At 44.6% G+C, this 17,905-nt stretch overlaps 1 protein-coding gene across 11 annotated transcripts in view; it reads left to right on the forward strand.

Moving 5' to 3' along the window:
• The window catches only part of Dtnb (dystrobrevin beta), a 193,562-nt gene that overhangs the window by 153,177 nt on the left and 22,480 nt on the right, over nt 1-17,905 (forward strand). For 7 of the 11 annotated variants that reach the window (XM_021178987.2, XM_029484418.1, XM_029484421.1 and 4 more), the window contains 4 exons: nt 6,083-6,168; nt 7,183-7,296; nt 9,500-9,596; nt 13,174-13,194. In XM_021178987.2, coding sequence (XP_021034646.1) covers nt 6,083-6,168; nt 7,183-7,296; nt 9,500-9,596; nt 13,174-13,194 — 318 coding nt within the window. The remainder of the gene's footprint in view (nt 1-6,082; nt 6,169-7,182; nt 7,297-9,499; nt 9,597-13,173; nt 13,195-17,905) is intronic. The other 4 variants (XM_021178988.2, XM_029484419.1, XM_029484422.1 and 1 more) reach the window with 1 other exon arrangement.

The following is a 17,905-nucleotide window of genomic DNA, read 5'->3' on the forward strand; positions in this document are numbered from 1 at the left end:
AGGAAGGAAGGAAGGTTGATTCCAGGGGACCTGTTTCCAGGTGAATGTGATTCACAGACATTTTGTACTTATAAGCAAAACACTACACATAAAAAATAAAGAAGCCTAAAAATCTAGAAGACATTCTAAGATGGTGGAGTTTTGTCTATTCCAGCAAGGCAGAGTTTTGACTGATGGAGCAGTGCTCCAAACATTCCTGCATGTTGAAATATCTGACAATGTTTTTTAAAAATTTATGTGTGTATGAGCCAATGTACCCTATGCATGCAGGAACTGAAATAAAGCTTTTTGCCACTGTGGCAGACCATCCAAGTTTCAGAAGTCAAAAGAACTTCAGGGTTTGAGGTTTTGAACTTATTAAATAAATCCAGAGACTTAGCTTTTATTGGGAAGTGACTAAATCTTGATAAATTTTGCTTTTTCTGAGTCTAAGGTAAGCAAATGAAGGGCCTATTAAAGGGCAGAGCATTGCCTAAAAGTTTGAGCCAGTCCCCTTGTTGGTCACCTGAGAAAATCCATTCATCACACACATTGCTTTGTTAAAGCTGTCAGCATAACTTTATTTTTTTTTCAGCATAACTTTATAACAATGGAGCTGCTAGCTTAAAGAATATTGAGAATAGCACATTAGAACACGATAGTAATGGCCCAAGTGAGTGGTGTATACCTGCAAGTCCCAGTTAGCAGAGGCTAAGGGAAGAGCCAGAAGTTTAACCCAGGATATCAAGGCCAACCTGACCACCCTAGCAAGACTGTCCTTTGTCCCCCCAAAAGTTACAATAAGTAAAAAATGTTTTAAAATATTACTGAGTGAAAGACAATTTAGAGATCTTAAATAAAGGTGTCTAGAAACAAGTAGATTTGATGACCCATAAGTAATGACCCACTTTGCTGTCATCTGCAGTCTGTGGATCCATCCCAAGGGTTCTCAGCTGATCTGGAAATGATCCCTATTGATCCCTATTGGGAGCAGGGCAGTGGTGGAGCACGCCTTTAATCCCAACGCTTGAGAGGCAGAGGCAGGGGGATCTCTCTGAGCTCAAGGCCAGCCTGGTCTACTGAGAAAATTCCAGGAAAGGCAGAGCTACACAGAGAAACCCCATCTCAACCACCTCCCCCCCATAAATAAAATAGAATAATTTTTTAAAGATGACCCCTGCTGGGGTTTTGCAGTGGGCCTACTTCAGTAAACGAAGTTGCCTCAGGATGTCTGCAGGCTGGCCTTGCACGCAGAAAGTCCAGAGAGCAATGGTTTTTACCCAGAATGTTTTATCTTAAGGATGAAAGGGTACACTTTGTGAAGTCACTGTTGAATGGATTTTTAGAAGTGACGGTGGAATGGGGGCTTCTCAGGTACCCGTCCTCATGAATCAGCAGCCCCAGATCTGGCCAGAGTCTGCTCGCCTGGAGGCCTTCTGGGGAGAAGGAAGGAGTGAGGAGAGGCTGGGGTCGGGTTAAAGGATTTTCTGTTTATGAATGAGAGGGTGTCCAGCTGATCAGAGGCTGGCTTTAGATATTTAAAGAGATGGGTACTGAAGTATGCAGTATGACAAGCATTTGCAAAAGGATACATCAACATCAGGAGAGAAAATACAGCCTAGGGAAGTCATCGGAGCAGAATCCCCAGAACAAATTACTGTGAACTTATGGAAATAGCTTATTTTCCTATTCTCTGCTTAAAATGGTCATTTTTTAAAAGTAAGTTAAGATGGGGAACCAGAACCATGATCAGAATGTCTCAGCACTATATGTCTACTCAAACGTGTTCCCATGAGGTCTTCCACACCCAAACTATCTCCTTTGCATGAAGCGTTCTTTTCTTCCAGCTTCCCTCCTCAGTTCTGTGCTGAAATGACTACATGGGAACTTACAAACTCCTGACACTACCAAGTTTTTCTTCATCACTTTCATGTCCTTCGGCTGCCTCCCTTCAGGTGTTCCAGTTCCCTCTGCTGTTCATGCTCTCCCCCAGCCTTCTGGCTTGCTGGGCCTACTCAGAACCCCTCACGGGAAGAACTCTCTTTCATCACGGCCTGCCTCATGCCTGTTACTGCTGATGTGTGTGTGTTTACTTCTTTTTTCACTCGGTTCTCCCCTGCTGTAATATCAGCTTTGTGAGATGAAGGTTTTGCCATTCACCAGGGCATCACTAGTGGCTTGAACAGTGTGTCTGGCACAGGGGAGCCAGGAAAGGAATAAATTGTTCTTGGAAGAAATTATCTAAGGTCTCTTCTAGACAATGTTTCCTGTGAACTACCATTCTGTTTCTGTCTTAGCATCTTTAGAGTCCACAAAGTATTTGAGGAAGGGAGACTTGCCTTTGTTTTACATTATTGCTATTGTTACCAAGGAGCCCCATAGTGTTTAAGACATCAAATAAGTTAAATACTAGATGTCTCTGCTGTATAGTTATACAATACATACTAGTTTATTGTTCATTGAGAGAATCCCTAAGTCAAGGTAGTGATAGAGAAGACAAGGTTTCCTTAGGCCCACTGTTCTGGTAGGCCTTTTTGGGGAAGGGTCCTGATGCAGCCCAGAGCATGATATGGCAAGAACCAGAGAACCTCGTGTGTGTGTGTGTGTGTGTGTGTGTGTTACAGAATTCAGTCTTAGGGACCAAGATCAAGTCACAGAGTCTCCATCCTAAAGACCTCATTCAATCCTAATTACCTCCCAGAAGTCTGTCCCTGAAGTTTCCACCCTCTTTACTACCTCACAGTGAGGATCGTAGTCTAACACACGGAGCTGTAAGGCACACTCAGAGAAGAGCACCTTGGCTATATTTACTGTTTTGGTTTTTGGATTCGGGGTCTCACCATGTACCTTTGGCTCGCCTGGAACTCACTTTGTAGAGGGGACTGGCCAGGAACTTACAGAGATCTTCCTGCCTCTGCCTCGAGTGCTGGGACTGAAGGCCTTTGCTACCACTTATATTTACATTTAGAGCAAAGGAGACAAGCCACTGAGCACTGAGGCTGGGGTGGGGGTTCTCCTATGCGTTCAGCAGGTAGAAAAGCCCAGACCCATTCTGTCTGCAGGAACCATTGCTTCTCTACTTCTGTTTGAGAAAGACTGCTTCTGGGGCTTCTCTGCCTCCACTCTAGAAGACACCAGGTTTGCAGTCAGACTGAAAAGCATCAAGGTTATTTAAGCATTTCCAGTGAATACCACCATGAATGATTGTTCTCGCACAATTCATGTCCTTCCCACATCTGTAATTTCCCAGACTCTCACCCTTATAGAGAACTATAACTTTTAGTTCCACTTTTTTAAAAGTTAGAAACCAATGCTTCCTATCCAGTTCATTCTCATGCCACTTTGGTGAGGCACAACTCGAGCTCTTACAAGACTCTAATACAGCATGGAAGTGTACTCAGCTGGCCGCTGGTACACACTTCGATGGGAAGAAGGAAGTTACCTTTTTTTTTTTTTAAGAACAAGAAAAATATTAAGTGAACTGGTAAAAACCAGATTGGCTGTGCTGTTTTACCCATTTATTTAGAAAATACCATATGAAACGGCTTGTTATTGAAACTTCCGGCTCTGGGCGGGATATTAGTAGGCTCCTGCTCTTTGTAGGTCATGCTTGGGACAAAGCAGAGAAGGTGCAGAGTAAGCACGGCTAGAGCTTCCGTTCTAGTTGCTGAGTGAAAAGGAAACAACACCTCATTATCCCTGTTTTCTTTCTGTGTTCCTTGGCTGATATATATACCGTTGAAGTGGAGGTGTAGGAAGATCGAGATAGAGACTCACATACAAAGTAAACCTTAAGAAAGAAACTGGAACCAGAGGATAAGGTAGTTTGGCCACTTTGGGAAACAGCATAGAGCCTCACATACATGGCTGTGTAGCTGAGGTTGACCTTGAACTCTTGATCCTCCTGCCTCCACCTGAGAGGATGAGTGTGTGTCACCACACCTGTTTTTATGTGAGGTTGGGGTATTGGGAATCAAAGCCACTATTAATGTATTCAGGGCAAGCACTCTTTCAGATGAACTACACCCCCAGGCCCTAACCCACTCTCTGCAGCCTGTGTATGGTGTTTCTAAGTGTTTAATTTTTCCTACCATATTCTCGAAGGAGCTAACAAAGGTACAAATCACACCCACATGGTCTCTTCAAAGATGACACAAATCATGACTAACACACAAGAGTGTACCCAACATTACAGTTCCTAAAGAAAGGAATGCACAGTGAAATACCACCTCACACCCACAAGAATGCTCCCCACAAAGATGGACAAGTGTCGACAAACAAGAAGGAGAGCGGCAATGGTACACAGTGTCGTGGGAACTAGTCCAACCACTTCGGAAAACTGACTCCAAAGGCAGTTACGATGGGGCTCAGCAGGTTTACCCCTAGGTGAATAATCAAGAAGAAGGACATATTTCTACACAAATATTCATAACATCATTCAAAATAGCCAAAAAGTAGAAACAGCCCAAATGTAAATCAGTTCTTAAGATAGAAAATGTGATTTACTTATATTATGGAATATTATTTATCCATAAAAAGGAAATACTGATTTGTGGTACAATGATAGTGAAACGTGAGAGCATTTTGTTAAGCTAAAGAAGGCGGTTTATGTGTAATATACAGAATCAATGAAACTACAGAGACAGAAACAATGGTGGCTCTCAGGGCAGGCAGAAATAGATTATGGTTTCTAGTGAGCCTGGGATTAAGGGAAATAGTAAAATTTTGCTGGACATAGATGGTGGTGATGGTTTCGCAATCTCATGAACCCACTAAAAATTGCCAAACTGTATAGTTTACAAGGTCAGGGGCTGGGATTTGATTTAGTTCGTAGGGTATTGCACAGCATGCACAAAGCCCTGGGTTCAGTCCCAGTACTGCATAAACCAGATGTGGTGTCAGACATCTGTAAGCATATGGGTGGTTAGAGGAAGGAGATTCTGAAGTTTGGGGTCATCCTTGGCTACATAATATTCTAGGCCAGCCCAAGCTCCTGTCTTAAAAGGAGGGGAGGTAGATTTATGAAATGTAAACTCTATTTTAAAAAGGAAAACCTCACAGTTACAGCCTTTACAGTGAGGATGTTGAAACAGAAAGGATTTTACCAGGTTTCAGTGAGAATACTTTGAAACTGGGGCTGTGGCTTGGAGGTTAAGGACACTAGTTGCTTTCCCGTAGGACCCTAGTTCGATTCCCAGCACTCACGTGGTGGCTAGCAACCATGTGTTACTCCAGTTCCAGGAGGTCTCTGCAGACACCAGGCATGCAAGTAGTTCAGAGACACACCTGTAGGTAAAATACCCATACACATAAAAATATAAAGTAAAACTTAAAGAAAGAGGAAGTTAGAACCCGAGAATAAGGTTGTACAGCCACGTTTGGAAACAGTATAGGGGTTTCTCAGACCTTGTTTGTAGTGTTAACCCGCAGCTCAGCAGTGCCAGATTATATATCAGAGCCTGTGAGTTTACTGAGTTACCACTCTCATCACCAAGCCTGATGGCCTGAGTGCAGCCCTGGGACCCACACGGTAGGAGAGAGACATCTCATGTGGGTCCTCCCATGTCACACTGTGACATGCGTGTGCACACATGCAAAGTAAAACACAAACTGTATATTGATACAGAGACCTGTAATTAAGGCTTATTACTGCTTCGGCTGTAGGTCCTAACAGCTAAAAGCACGGGAGTACTCCTCAGCAACAAACATTTGTGAAATCAGAACCTCCCGCTACACTGAAAGCAGAACTACGTACAGAGTCATTTATTGGGTCAAGTGTCTAGGAAGACAAAGCCAGGTAGAAAATCCATCAGTGCCCAGTGTTGTCCGAGCTCACTCAGCATTGGTGGGAGCAACTGAAGACAAACTATCCTAAGGGATTTTTTTATGGTGGTGGAAAATGTTATGAAACTGGTGGTGTTTGGTTACAAAAATGTTTAAATTTACTACGATTATAGAATTGGATATGTTTTATGGTATATAAAAGAAACCTCCAAAATTGAGGGGGGGTGTTTGTTTGTTTTTGATAAATCAGCAGCCAGTCTCAGACTATAGATATATGAATTTGGAAAAAAGCAAAACAAAAAACCTTTCCCCACCGTAGACTCGTCCTCCCACTGATGCCAGCTTCAACTTTGATGCCAACAAACAGCAGAGACAGCTCATTGCAGAACTGGAGAACAAGAACAGGTAAGAATGAGACTTTGTGTCCTAGAGCCAGGCTCACTGCTTCTGCTTCTCTGGGATGGTAACCAAGAGTGAACTTGAACTCACTGTGTAGCAGAGGCTGACTTTGATCTTTTCACCCCCTGCCCTGCCTCCACCCACCTCCTCAGCAAGCAGGAGGACCAAGGACCAGGAGGTACACTGTATGCTGTTGGTTCTCATCTTCTAAGCTCTGTTCTGCCACCCTTGGAGAGTCTCCATGGACTCCTTTCACCCAGTGTCCCTCAGTTCCTGACCCCATTCCTTCCTAGTAGCATTTTGTTCAGTCCTAGCAACGCATCCTGGCCTGTTACACTACATGGAACCAGTCTCATTTTATTTTAAAAAGCCATTTTTTAAAAGATTTATTTATTTTATGTATGTGAGTACACTGTCTTCAGATACACCAGAAGAGGACATCAGATCTCATTACATATGGTTGCTGGGAATTGAACTCAGGACCTCTGGAAGAGCAGCCAGTGCTCTTAACTACTGAGCCGTCTCTCCAGCCCTTAAGAAACCATTTTAAATATTGTTAAAAGGCCTAGGGACCACACATCACACCACTGTGCAGTGAAAGGGGAACCAGAGCAAGGAGACTGGCCCTGTGTAGCGTGATGGGAAGGGAATGGCAGCAGCCTCCAGTCAGTAGCCAGGAGCTAAGGGAAGGGGGAGGATGGAGGAAGAGTTGGGAAGTCCACACAGGACCTAGATTGGGAGGTTGCAAATGTTCTCTTCCCCTGGAGAGGAGCAGGGCAAGTAAAATGTTCCAGTTGTCCTTTTCCCTTCCTGGAGAAGGTTCAAGTTCTTGAAAACAATGTCACCTGTGGGGCAGAGCACCTCAGGAGCCATCAGGTGAAGGTATCCATTTCACACTTGGGTGGTTTAGAAGCCTCAGAACAGAAGGTAGAGAAGGCATTGAGGGGTTAAAACAGCTCGTGAGGGTGGGGGTGGGGGGAAGAACTATCAAACACTAACAGCACCTGGCACCATCCTCAGAGAGATCCTGCAGGAGATCCAGCGCCTGCGGCTGGAGCACGAACAGGCTTCCCAGCCCACCCCTGAGAAGGCCCAGCAGAACCCCATGCTGCTAGCAGAGCTACGCTTGCTGAGGTGAGTACACATCTACCTCCTCCCAAACTGCAGCCTCGGGTGGGGTTCCTGAATAGGGAAACCAAACTAGTGAGACAGAATCTGTTCATCAGAACAGGCTGCCTGCGAGACCCAGCAACCACTCTGGGGAGGGGGCTCCTCAGTCACCATTACAGAGCTAGGTGAGAACTGGACTCCCTCAAATCCCTAGGGGGTGGTGTTTGTCATCTAGGGGTTGTTTTTAAAAGACAACTATGAGTTCCTATCCTGTCACTGCGGGGAGAAGAGGGGCTCATGTTAGTTAACAAGTTACAGGTCTGGTTCTCTTGTCAGCCCTGATGTACAGGCTCCTGTCAGCCTCCTTCAGACAGGGAGGGCTAGGCAGCATGGAGCCTGTGCACCAGCTCTGAGACAGCAAACTGAGGGTGAAGAAATGCCTTGTACCTCCACTGTGGTACAGGGTACAGTGACTCCAGAGCTGAGAACGTGAGGCTATAGGGTCAGGAAAGAACAGAGCTGTATTGGCTCCCTGTTTGTGGTCTCTGGGAGAGGAACATGGCGTGTAATGACCAGATCTGTGATGAGAGCCTTTTCCCCCTCTCTACCACAGAAATCTGTGTGTTCCCGTGACTGAAGACATTATGGAAACCAAGTCTGATGCCCTAATTCTTATCAAACTTTAGATTCTTGAATAATGTGCCTTTCTGTTTCTTTTGTAGCACTTAGAATTCTACATTTGATATTTGATTGGGGTGGGGGGAGAGAGAAGGTAGGGAGATAAGATCTCATTCTGTAGCCCAGGCTGGCCTAGAACTTTTAGCCTTACATAGTATAGGCTGGCTTTGAACTTGCGGTAATCTTCCTTTGTCAGCCTCCCCGGGGCTAGGATTATAAGCCTGCACCACCCTGGCTGTCTCACTCCTAATTATGAAAGTGCTATCATCTGGAATAGCATAGCTGAAGAACAGAGTTTTTAATGCTTTCCTTGGGGACTTAATCATGATTTCTTTTCAGTGAGGAACAATAATTATTGGTTTTTTACTTGTATCCTGTCGTTTAGATTTTAGTCATCAATAAATAGAACATAAAGAATTTAAACCATGCAGATGAATACAATTAGCCAGTTCAGAGTGCTCTTTCTCACAAAGCTTCATTTCAGGATGCACACATCAGTGCACACCTTTAATCCCAGCACTAGAGGCAAAGGTAGGAGGATTTCTTTTAAGTTCCAGGCCAGCCATGACTACAAAGTAAGACCCTATCTCAGAAAGAAAGTAGAAGCATCATTTCAGTTTGGGATTTAGTTGGGCTAAATATTTGGTGGCCCATTGTTCACTGCCACACTTTTGGGATGGTCACGTGGTAAATGCTTTACTAAGAAAGACAGAGGAAGCAAATGCTGACCCAGCAGAGGGAAGCGTCAGCTGTCAGCTGAAGATGCACCTGTGACTAGTTTTATATCTAGAAAAGCCAGAACTGTCCTTCTGGAATCTGTTGTAGAACTGCAGTTACTACAAGTGTCTGTGATAGTGTAAGGACGGAAAAGTCCTTCATTCAGCACAGGCTGGTCCAAGGATGCCATGCATGCAGAGGAGCAAGAAGCAGGAGGCTAGGAGTTCATTTCAGAAGTCTCTGCAGCACGAGGCAAGGAGGGCTGTTTGATCCCTGAGCTAGGCCAGTTGTCTCTACATGTGGACAGAAGTGCAAAGCCAATAGCAGATTAACTAAATAGAAAGACACAACTTGCAAAACTTGTTTCTGGGAGAAAACAAGAATTTCTATAGGATTTTGGATAGGAAATAATTGCTCAGAATTGCTAAAATGAAAGAAGCTGGTGGAGTTATTGGCATTGATCATAAGAATAGAAGGGCTGAGGATGTAGCTAAGTTGGTAGAGTGTTTGCCTGGCAAAACACAAAACCTGGAATCCAATCCCAGTATAGCATAAACCAAACATGGTGGTGCATGCCTGTAATCCCAAGGTTTGGGTGGTAGAGGCAAGAAGATCAGAAGCTCAGGGTTACTCTCAGCTACATAGAGTTTAAGGTCAGCGGGAGAAAAAGGAGACATTGTATCAAACAAACAACTTCTGTTTACCTAGTGTCCTGCAAAAGGCACGTTTATAGGTATTTCTTGTTCTTTTGATTTTGACCTGTATCTATGAGTTTAGGACCTGCCAATCACAAAGTTCCATTTCTAATGAGTTCCAACCTCCTCTCCGGTAGACAAAGGAAAGATGAGCTGGAACAAAGGATGTCAGCGCTGCAGGAGAGTAGGCGAGAGCTGATGGTGCAGCTGGAGGGACTGATGAAGCTGCTAAAGGTGAGAACTGGACCTGTGCGCCCCCTCACTATATCTCAGCAAACCACAGCACACTGTTGGGCCTAGGAAGAGTTTTCAGGACATTTGCGTAAGTGTAGCCTGATTGGATGTCAGTCAGAAATTAGCATAGAGCCTGTAAGATGCCTTAACAGGTAAAGACAAGTGCTGGCAAGCCTGACTACTTGAGTTCAAACCCCAGGACCTGCAGGGTGGATGGGGAGAACTGACTCCTGCAAATTATCCTCTGACTTCTGCGTGCACACACAGAAGTGCACACATACACACAATAAATAAATGTGAAAAATAAAATAATAGTATTAGAAACAGAATAATGCTCTTTGGCTCGGTGGTTAAGCGGCTCACTGGCTGCTCTCCAGAAGACTCACTTTATATTCCTAGCATCCGCACATACCTCACAACCATTGGTAACTCTGGTTCCTGAGGGTCTGACGCCCTTCTGTGATCACCAGGCATACAAGTAAGTGGTATACATACATAAATGCAAGGGAAGCACTCCTAGACATAAAAATAAAATCATGACAAATAAGGAATTAACTATGTATAAATGCCAAATATTTCTCAACTACTGAGTGCTTCTTTCTTTTTTTCTTTTTGTTATTGTTGTTTTTCAAGACAGGGTTTCTCTGTGTTTCATATGGAAGAGAATCACATGATCTAGGGGGCCTAAGCCTGTCTAGATTTGTGCTTCATAACTGGGAGGTTACGGCCTCTTTAAGTACTGTCTCTTGTCAACAGTGCATGTTGACCAGCCTTAGCTGACTGATATAAAATGTTCTCAGACCTTATATCTGACCTTTTTACCATATTAAGAGATACTCAAAGGCTTTATGTGACTAGCTTTTGTGAATTTGTGTAACACCAGCCTAGGGAACACTTTGCCCAAATCTATCTTCTCTCAACTAGGAGACCTCCTTAGTCCTGAGAACCTATCCTAGCCTGGACCATGGTTCCACGACAAGTCATAATGGTGATATGTGCTGGGCAACCTACACAGCAGAGTGAACATGGTGTGGTCTTCAAATACTGAAAGTACCATACTTCAATCTATTTTATTTCAAGACTGACCCTTGAATTAGTCCTCTTACCTGAGCCTCCCGAGCACTGAGAATACAGGCACGAGCCAACCACAGCAGCTTCCCATCCTGTTAAACCAGAGCCAAACCTGACGTACAAGGTAATACTTTGACAATTCTCAGTACAGCCAGGATTTCAGCCTGTGAGGATTGCCCCACCACCACCACCAGCAGCCTCACTATGTAAACAGGGCTGTCCTGGAGCTTGCTAGGAGCTCACTATGTAGACCAGGTTAGTCTTGGACTTACTTAACAAAGCTCCTCCTCCTCTGCCTCCCTGGTGCCCAGCCAATCTCACTTCCTATTCAGCAAGTAGTAACAACAGTCTTTAAATTGCACAATATGTCTCTCGTGGCAGTGTCCTTGCCAATGAGAGTTGGAAATATGCTTGTCTCAGAGAAAGATACTTCCAAGCTGCAGCTCAGTCCTTCTGTGCTGCAGGTGTAACAGGAAGCCTCTGACTCCTCAGTACTCAAGGCCTCGGTCTGCTGCAGGGGGTTGGAGGGATGGCAGATAAGTCCCAATGCTAACAACTGGCTTTCAGCACAAAGAGCTCCTTCCCTGGCTAAACTGGAGCCTCAAGGGATTTCTTGGTGCTGATTGAGTTTCAAGTCCCCCCACCCCCACCCCCTTGTAGGAATAAAAAATATTCCAAATTTCCCCAGCTCCTTTATGTAGCTCCTTTGCAGATCACTCTGTCCTCACACCCAGACCCTTCAAGAGCAGGAACACATATATCTGTTCCTGTGTCCCTCTATCCAGGTGCAATGGAGACCACTGCACCCAAGGACCCAACATAGGTGGAGCTGTCACAGACATACATTGATATATATACTTGGCACTATGGAGGCTTTCTGACCACAGTACCCATGGTGAGGCACAGAAAGAAAAAGCTAAGAGATCAGAGAGACAGTGACCACAGAGCACAGGACGAAGACAAGAGAAAGTCAAAAGGTTTATCTTTACTTCCTTCAGCTTTTTCTACAGTGCTTGGCACTACATTCACCCATCAGCTACAGTTAGCATGATCTTCCCTACCTAGCCTTCCTGTGAGGTTGGAAGAGAAGCCTGTCTTCCTTTCCAGTGCCTTATGCATGACAATTACTAAATAAACCTGTGTCAGAATGACATAGAAGACCTGCCAGTGAGAATTCTAGTCTCTCCTTCCCTCAGACAAGGCCTTGTCATGTAGCTCAAGCTATCCTAGAATGCAGCTTGATGCAAGGCATCCTCTTACCTCTGCCTTCTAGTGCTAGGCTTACATCATTGATGCACCCCAATACCTAGCTCTAAAGTTCTTTCCCCCCTCCACTTTGGGGTTTGTGGGGTTTTTTTTGGGGGGGGGTTCAAGACAGGGTTTCTCTGTATAGCCCTGGCTGTCCTGGAACTCACTTTGTAGACCAGACTGGCCTCGAACCCAGAAATCCACGTCCCTCTGCCTCCGAGTGCTGGGATTAAAGGCGTGCGCCACCATGCCCGGCTGGGGTTTGTGTTTTATATTTGTTTTATTGTGACATGATCTCATGTATCCCAGTCTGTCCCTTTTTTCTCACTGTGTGGCCAAAGATAGCCTTGAACCCCTGATCTTCCTGTCTCAGTGTCTTCTAGTGCCAAATTTCCAGTCATGAGCTTGGTTTATGTAGCGCAGGAGATCAAACCAAGGGCCTCCTGCAACTAGGCAAGCACCTTATCAACTGAGTTGCATCTCAGCCCAGCCCCTAGAATTCTTTTCTAGAAGGCTTTTGGGGTCCTAAAGCGGTTTCCAGTTCTCTGGGGAAAGGGCATGTATGTGCATCCTTGAAGGAAACAACAGAGCAGCTTGGAAGCAAGTGTCCCGGTGTGGTGACAGCCTGGTTACTGGTAAGAGACTAGAAAAGAAGAAAAACACCTGTGGGCAGGTGGAACCATTAGGATGCTACAACAGTGGCTCTCAAACACATCCTATGGCCCTTGGATACATTTTGGGTGTCCCCACTCCCACCAGAGCTTTGAAATGTGGATCTCAGGTGGGGCCTAAATTGTCCATCTCTGACAAGTTGCCAGGTGATACTGATGTTGATGAACCACATTCCACACCTCAGGAACAGCTGCCCTAGAAATGTGGACGAAAACATAACATGAATACTGTGAATGAACTAGAATGATAATTTGGATTTTAAGTCGAGGTTAAACTTTCTCTTTCAGTTTACCTTAAGTAGCCAAGACTAGGCTAGCCAGGCCCTCCAGCAGGCCTCTTGACCAATACTGAAGAAATAGAAGATGAACTAAATGGTCTCTGAGGGTCTTTGGAAGTCATCAGTATATTCAGTAAGTGGTTGGGACCGAGGCCTGCCATTTACTGCATTCCACTGGGACTCTTGTGGAGAATCAGTTCATTGCTCTCCAGATCTATGCTTGGCCAGGTTGGCCAGGTTTCTCCTGTGATGATGGACGGACACTAATGTCTTTTTCTCTTGTGCCTCTTCCCATCTTCACACCTCTAGGAGGAAGAGCAAAAGCAGGCAGTAAGTGGACGTCAGCCTCCCTGACCGCTCCCGCCCTCTGCATGCTCCTCTGCTCCTCATAGATGTTGTATACCCTCCCCTACCCTCTTCTCCCTCCTTCCATCACCACTGATGTCTGAGGAGTTGGTTATGTGCAAAAACCTCAGAAGTTTCCCTCCATTGCAGGGTGCAGTGGCCCAAGTCTGGGTCCTGTTTACCTCGGGGAGCATGTTCTGACTTTAAACCCAAGCTTTTTAAATTCGTGCTTATTTAAATATGCATGATTAGCCAGACTTTCATTGCCTTTACATGTTCTTTTATTTTCTCCTGGTTTTGTGTCTTAAGTGACCTTAATTGCCTGAAACAACTTTCCTTTTTTGTTTGTTTGTTTTGGTTTTTTTTTTTTGGTTTTTTTTTTTTTTTTTTTTTATGGCAGGGTTTCTCTGTGTAGCCCTGGCTGCCCTGGAACTCACTCTGTAGACCAGGCTGGCCTCGAACTCAGAAATTAACCTGCCTCTGCCTCCCAAGTGCTGGGATTAAAGGCTTGTGCCACCACGCCTGGCTCTAAAACAACTTTCTAGTGACCTCAGATCCAAATAATGTGTTTTGAATGAATTTGCATGAAAGTGGAAAGTTCTTTGGATAACTATAGATATCCTATGGTCTGTCTCCACCAGCCTTCTTGACAAAATTAGTGATTTTTTTCCTGCTGTGAGCCTTTGGAGGCTCGGAAAGCAGGTGACTCAGGGTGTTTTGAATGGCATGTGTACTAATTAATTAATGATGTTTGGGGACACTTGGTGTGTGTGGTTTTGCTTCATAGCTGTTAGGTTACATAAGAAAACCAAGGGCCTGTTCGTAATAATAATCTGGGGTAAACTAAATTCAAGAGAGAAATATAAAATGCCAAGTTTAAAAGGAAGTATAAAACATTTCATTTAAAAATGACCCATCTTTTGGGGCTAGAGAAATGGCCCAGCAGTTAAGAACACTAGCTACTCTTGCAGAGGGAAGAGGTTCGACACACACATAGTAACTCACAACCGTTTGTAGCCCCAGTCCCAGGGATTCCAGGGCCCTCTTCTAGCCACCAAGGGTTCTGTATACACATGGTACACATACATGCAGGCAAAACACCTATATACCTAAAATAAGAAATAATTACCCACCTTTCTCAAAAATATGGATTAGTGTGTTAGATTTTATTGATGATTTAATTAATAAATTAAGGTGTTAGGTTTTATTATATGAGTATGTTCAACCCGGAGAGCATTGGTAGTGAGTGGCAGAGGCAAGAACAGTGATGAGAAATGAAGCCTCGCTAAGAGCCCATAAGTCACATCAGCTGTAATGTAGGAAGTTTGCTTGGTTTTGTTCTTGCTTTGTGTGGTTGGCCTGTTTCCCTGACTCGTACAACATTTTTGTCTGTCTCTTAAATTGAATGGTACTTCCCCATCAATAGGTACATTTACCAGAGCAAAACAGAAAGATGGAAGATCAAACCCAGCTTTCAAACATTTTTACCAGGAAGTGACAACTTAGTCACTTCCATCCCCTTCATTATCAGATGGAGTCTCATGGCCACAGTTGACTCAAAGAGACTTAGGACAGGTAGCTCCAGCTTGTTTAGAAGTCAGAGAGACAAGTAGCGAGTGAGGGACCTGAGTCCTTTCTGCCCCTCCTACCCACATCTCTGACAGTCTCTTCCCATCATTCATCATGGCCAGCTGCTAAGACGAGTGCCTTTTCATCTGCAGGGACCGACCTCCAGCACCCCTCCTTCTCTGCATCCCTGTACCCAGAAGCACTTTGTGGGAGTTCATTTCTAACATCTACCTCACTAGCACTTCCTGATATCTCTGTCTCTGAGTGTGACAGCCCAAAGGGACCCATGACTTGGAGGGACCCTCCTCCCTGTCTGAGCTGAGGGCAGCAAGCTGTAGCAGAACTTCTGTGAATGTTACATTTTCTTCAAATGTTATGAAATAACATGTAATCTGTGAAATATGAAATTGTCAACCTATGAGGCTAATTTAATGCTGTCCTTGCTGTGCATGGTGGACATGACTATGACCCTATCACTTGGGAGGTAGAAGCTGAAAGATCAGGCATTCAAGGTCATCTTAAGTAACAAGTTCAAGGACAAGTAACAAGTTCTGGGCTCTCAGAGATGCTGACTCAAGCACAACATACTTGCATAGTGACCTTTCATTCTGCTTGAGATCACCATCTCTTGAGATCAAAAAAGGAATTTTCCACATCCAAGCATTGCCCAAGTAATGTCCTGGTCCTTACATCATGACAGGGCTGTGTCCATCTAAATGGGAAAAGCTCCTGCCCACCCCACAGGGTTTACACTGGACTCACCCATGGTCACATTTGTAAGATGAAAAGATTGCAAGAAGACGAAGTCTTTAGCTCCAACCCTTCTGTGGCCTGTGCCATTGTTGAGTGAAGAAGAGTGTAAGTCTTTTGAGCCAAACCATCTGTGGCCTGTGCCATTGTTGAGTGTGACAAAACTTTCTAAATGAAGAGTTACCTTGGGGTGAGTGGTGGGGCAGAGAGGCAGGAAGATGTCAGGTCCCTGGAACTGGAGTCACAGGTTAGTTGTGAGCCGTCCAGTGTGGTCCTCTGGAAGAGCTGTAAATTTTCTTAGCCACGAAGCTAGCTCTCCAGCCCTACAAGGGTTTATGCTAACTGCTATCAATATTCTGCTCAGAGAACACTTCAAACATCAAATATGTGGGGTTTTGCACCAAACAGTTTTCCAGTTTACTCCAGATACCCACTGGTGGTGCTGTCATTTAACTGTTTATGATACTGACTAACTGGGTGTAACACCAAAGCCTGGGCTAAGGGCTCATCTCACAAGACTGACTCCGACTTGAGATACCTGTAAGCTGTAAGCACTGGGGCTCCAGTTGCCTGCACTTCTGTCTGATTTGACTGAAAATTATTTCCTCTTCCTTAAGTTTGATCATTTGCAATAATGGCTTGCACAACTAAGAGAACCTCCTCTTTGTTGTTAGGATGCAAATGTACAGATAGATAAAGAGGTACATACTTCAAGGTCTAGAAGGTCCCAGTACAGGAGTTTTCCCCTGCACTGGGACACTGCCCGCCTGGCAGGTAGGTGTGCTCACTAAGCCCTTCATTCAAGGTGGTTAGTTTCTGCTTCACAGGGACACTTGATTCAGTCACTGGCTGTTGGTAATTAACTTCATCTCTATTCATGTTCCTCAGAGGTCTGTAGAGGGCACCAAGTTCTAACACTGAATCATGCTGTGGGCTTTCTGGCAAACAAACAGCTCCTTTCCTGAAAGCAGCCTTAGCATACATATACTCTTTTTTTTTTTTTTTAAAGACTTATTTATTTATTTATATGTGTAAGTACACTGTAGCTGTCTTTTCAGGCACCCCAGAAGAGGGCATCAGATCTCATTACGGATGGTTGTGAGCTACCATGTGGTTGCTGGGATTTGAACTCAGGACCTTCGGAAGAGCAGTCAGTGCTCTTAACTGCTGAGCCATCTCAACAGCCCCCACCTATACTCTTAACTTTCTAGTGAGTCTAAAGAATTTTAGAAGCTTTTGTGACTGAACCTGGGACAAAAGACCAAATTCATACTTGTTATATCACAATATTATAGTTATTTTAACTTTGCAAGAACTTGAGAACAGTGGATAGTAGTACTGTTACTTTAAAATGTTTGATGCTAGAGGTCAGAGGTATTGCCATCCTTAGCATATATGATATAGCGCCTTGTACTCCATCCCAAGCACTGAAAATAAGTGAGTAAATAGATATGCACACCTTATTGAGGCCTTGCCTTCAGCCTCAGCCACTCTCTGAGCGCCTTGAGGGCCTTACCTAGCAATCCTTCTGTCTCTCTTCCCTCGCTCTCCTTTCTTCTCTTTCCTCATGGCTTCTTCAGATCAGACTGCTCACTCACCCTGTAGCTTAAGAAGCTCATTCGGCTAGACTGTCTGATATAGGGTTAATCATGACCCAACCATCACGAGTCTGTAACTAAAGGACCTTGCTAGCTCTCTTTACTGTTGTATTTCCAGTCTCTAACCCAGCCTGCTGCACTGCAGATACTCAATAAATATTTGCTGAGGGAAAACCACCATTAGCCAGAAGACTGCACAAGTTAATCATTGTATTAATTGTGAAGAACATAACCAGTTCACGTGCCTGTAGCAGCAATTCTGGTCCAGCTACTCTCAAGAAATAGGAGATCCATTCAGGAGACTAAGTTGTGACGCAGAAATCCTCTTTACAAGGAGTCAGAAAAACGAATTTCAGCTCTGTGTGGTGGCACACACCTTTAATCCCTGCAATCAGGAGGCAGAGGCGGGTGAATCTCTATGATTTAGAGGCCGGCCTGGTCTACAGAGCAAGTTCCAGGACACCCAGGATAATATAGAGAGACTCTTTCTATAAATGGATGGATAGATAGATAGATAGATAGGCAGGCAGGCAGGCAGGCAGGCAGGCAGACAGACAGACAGACAGACAGACAGACAGACAGACAAACAGCAATGACTATGTTCATCCGGATACAGTCTAGATCACTCCAGATCTGGAAGGGCTTAACATCCCAGTTCCCTTAGGAGACATCTCAGATGTTTATTTCCCCCCAGTATAACATATCATCACTTCTGGATCTCTCTCTCTCTCTCTCTCTCTCTCTCTCTCTCTCTCTCTCTCTCTCTCTCTCTCTCTCCC

Source organism: Mus caroli, chromosome 12 (genome assembly GCF_900094665.2).
Source record: "Mus caroli chromosome 12, CAROLI_EIJ_v1.1, whole genome shotgun sequence".
Taxonomy (NCBI): Eukaryota; Metazoa; Chordata; class Mammalia; order Rodentia; family Muridae; genus Mus; species Mus caroli.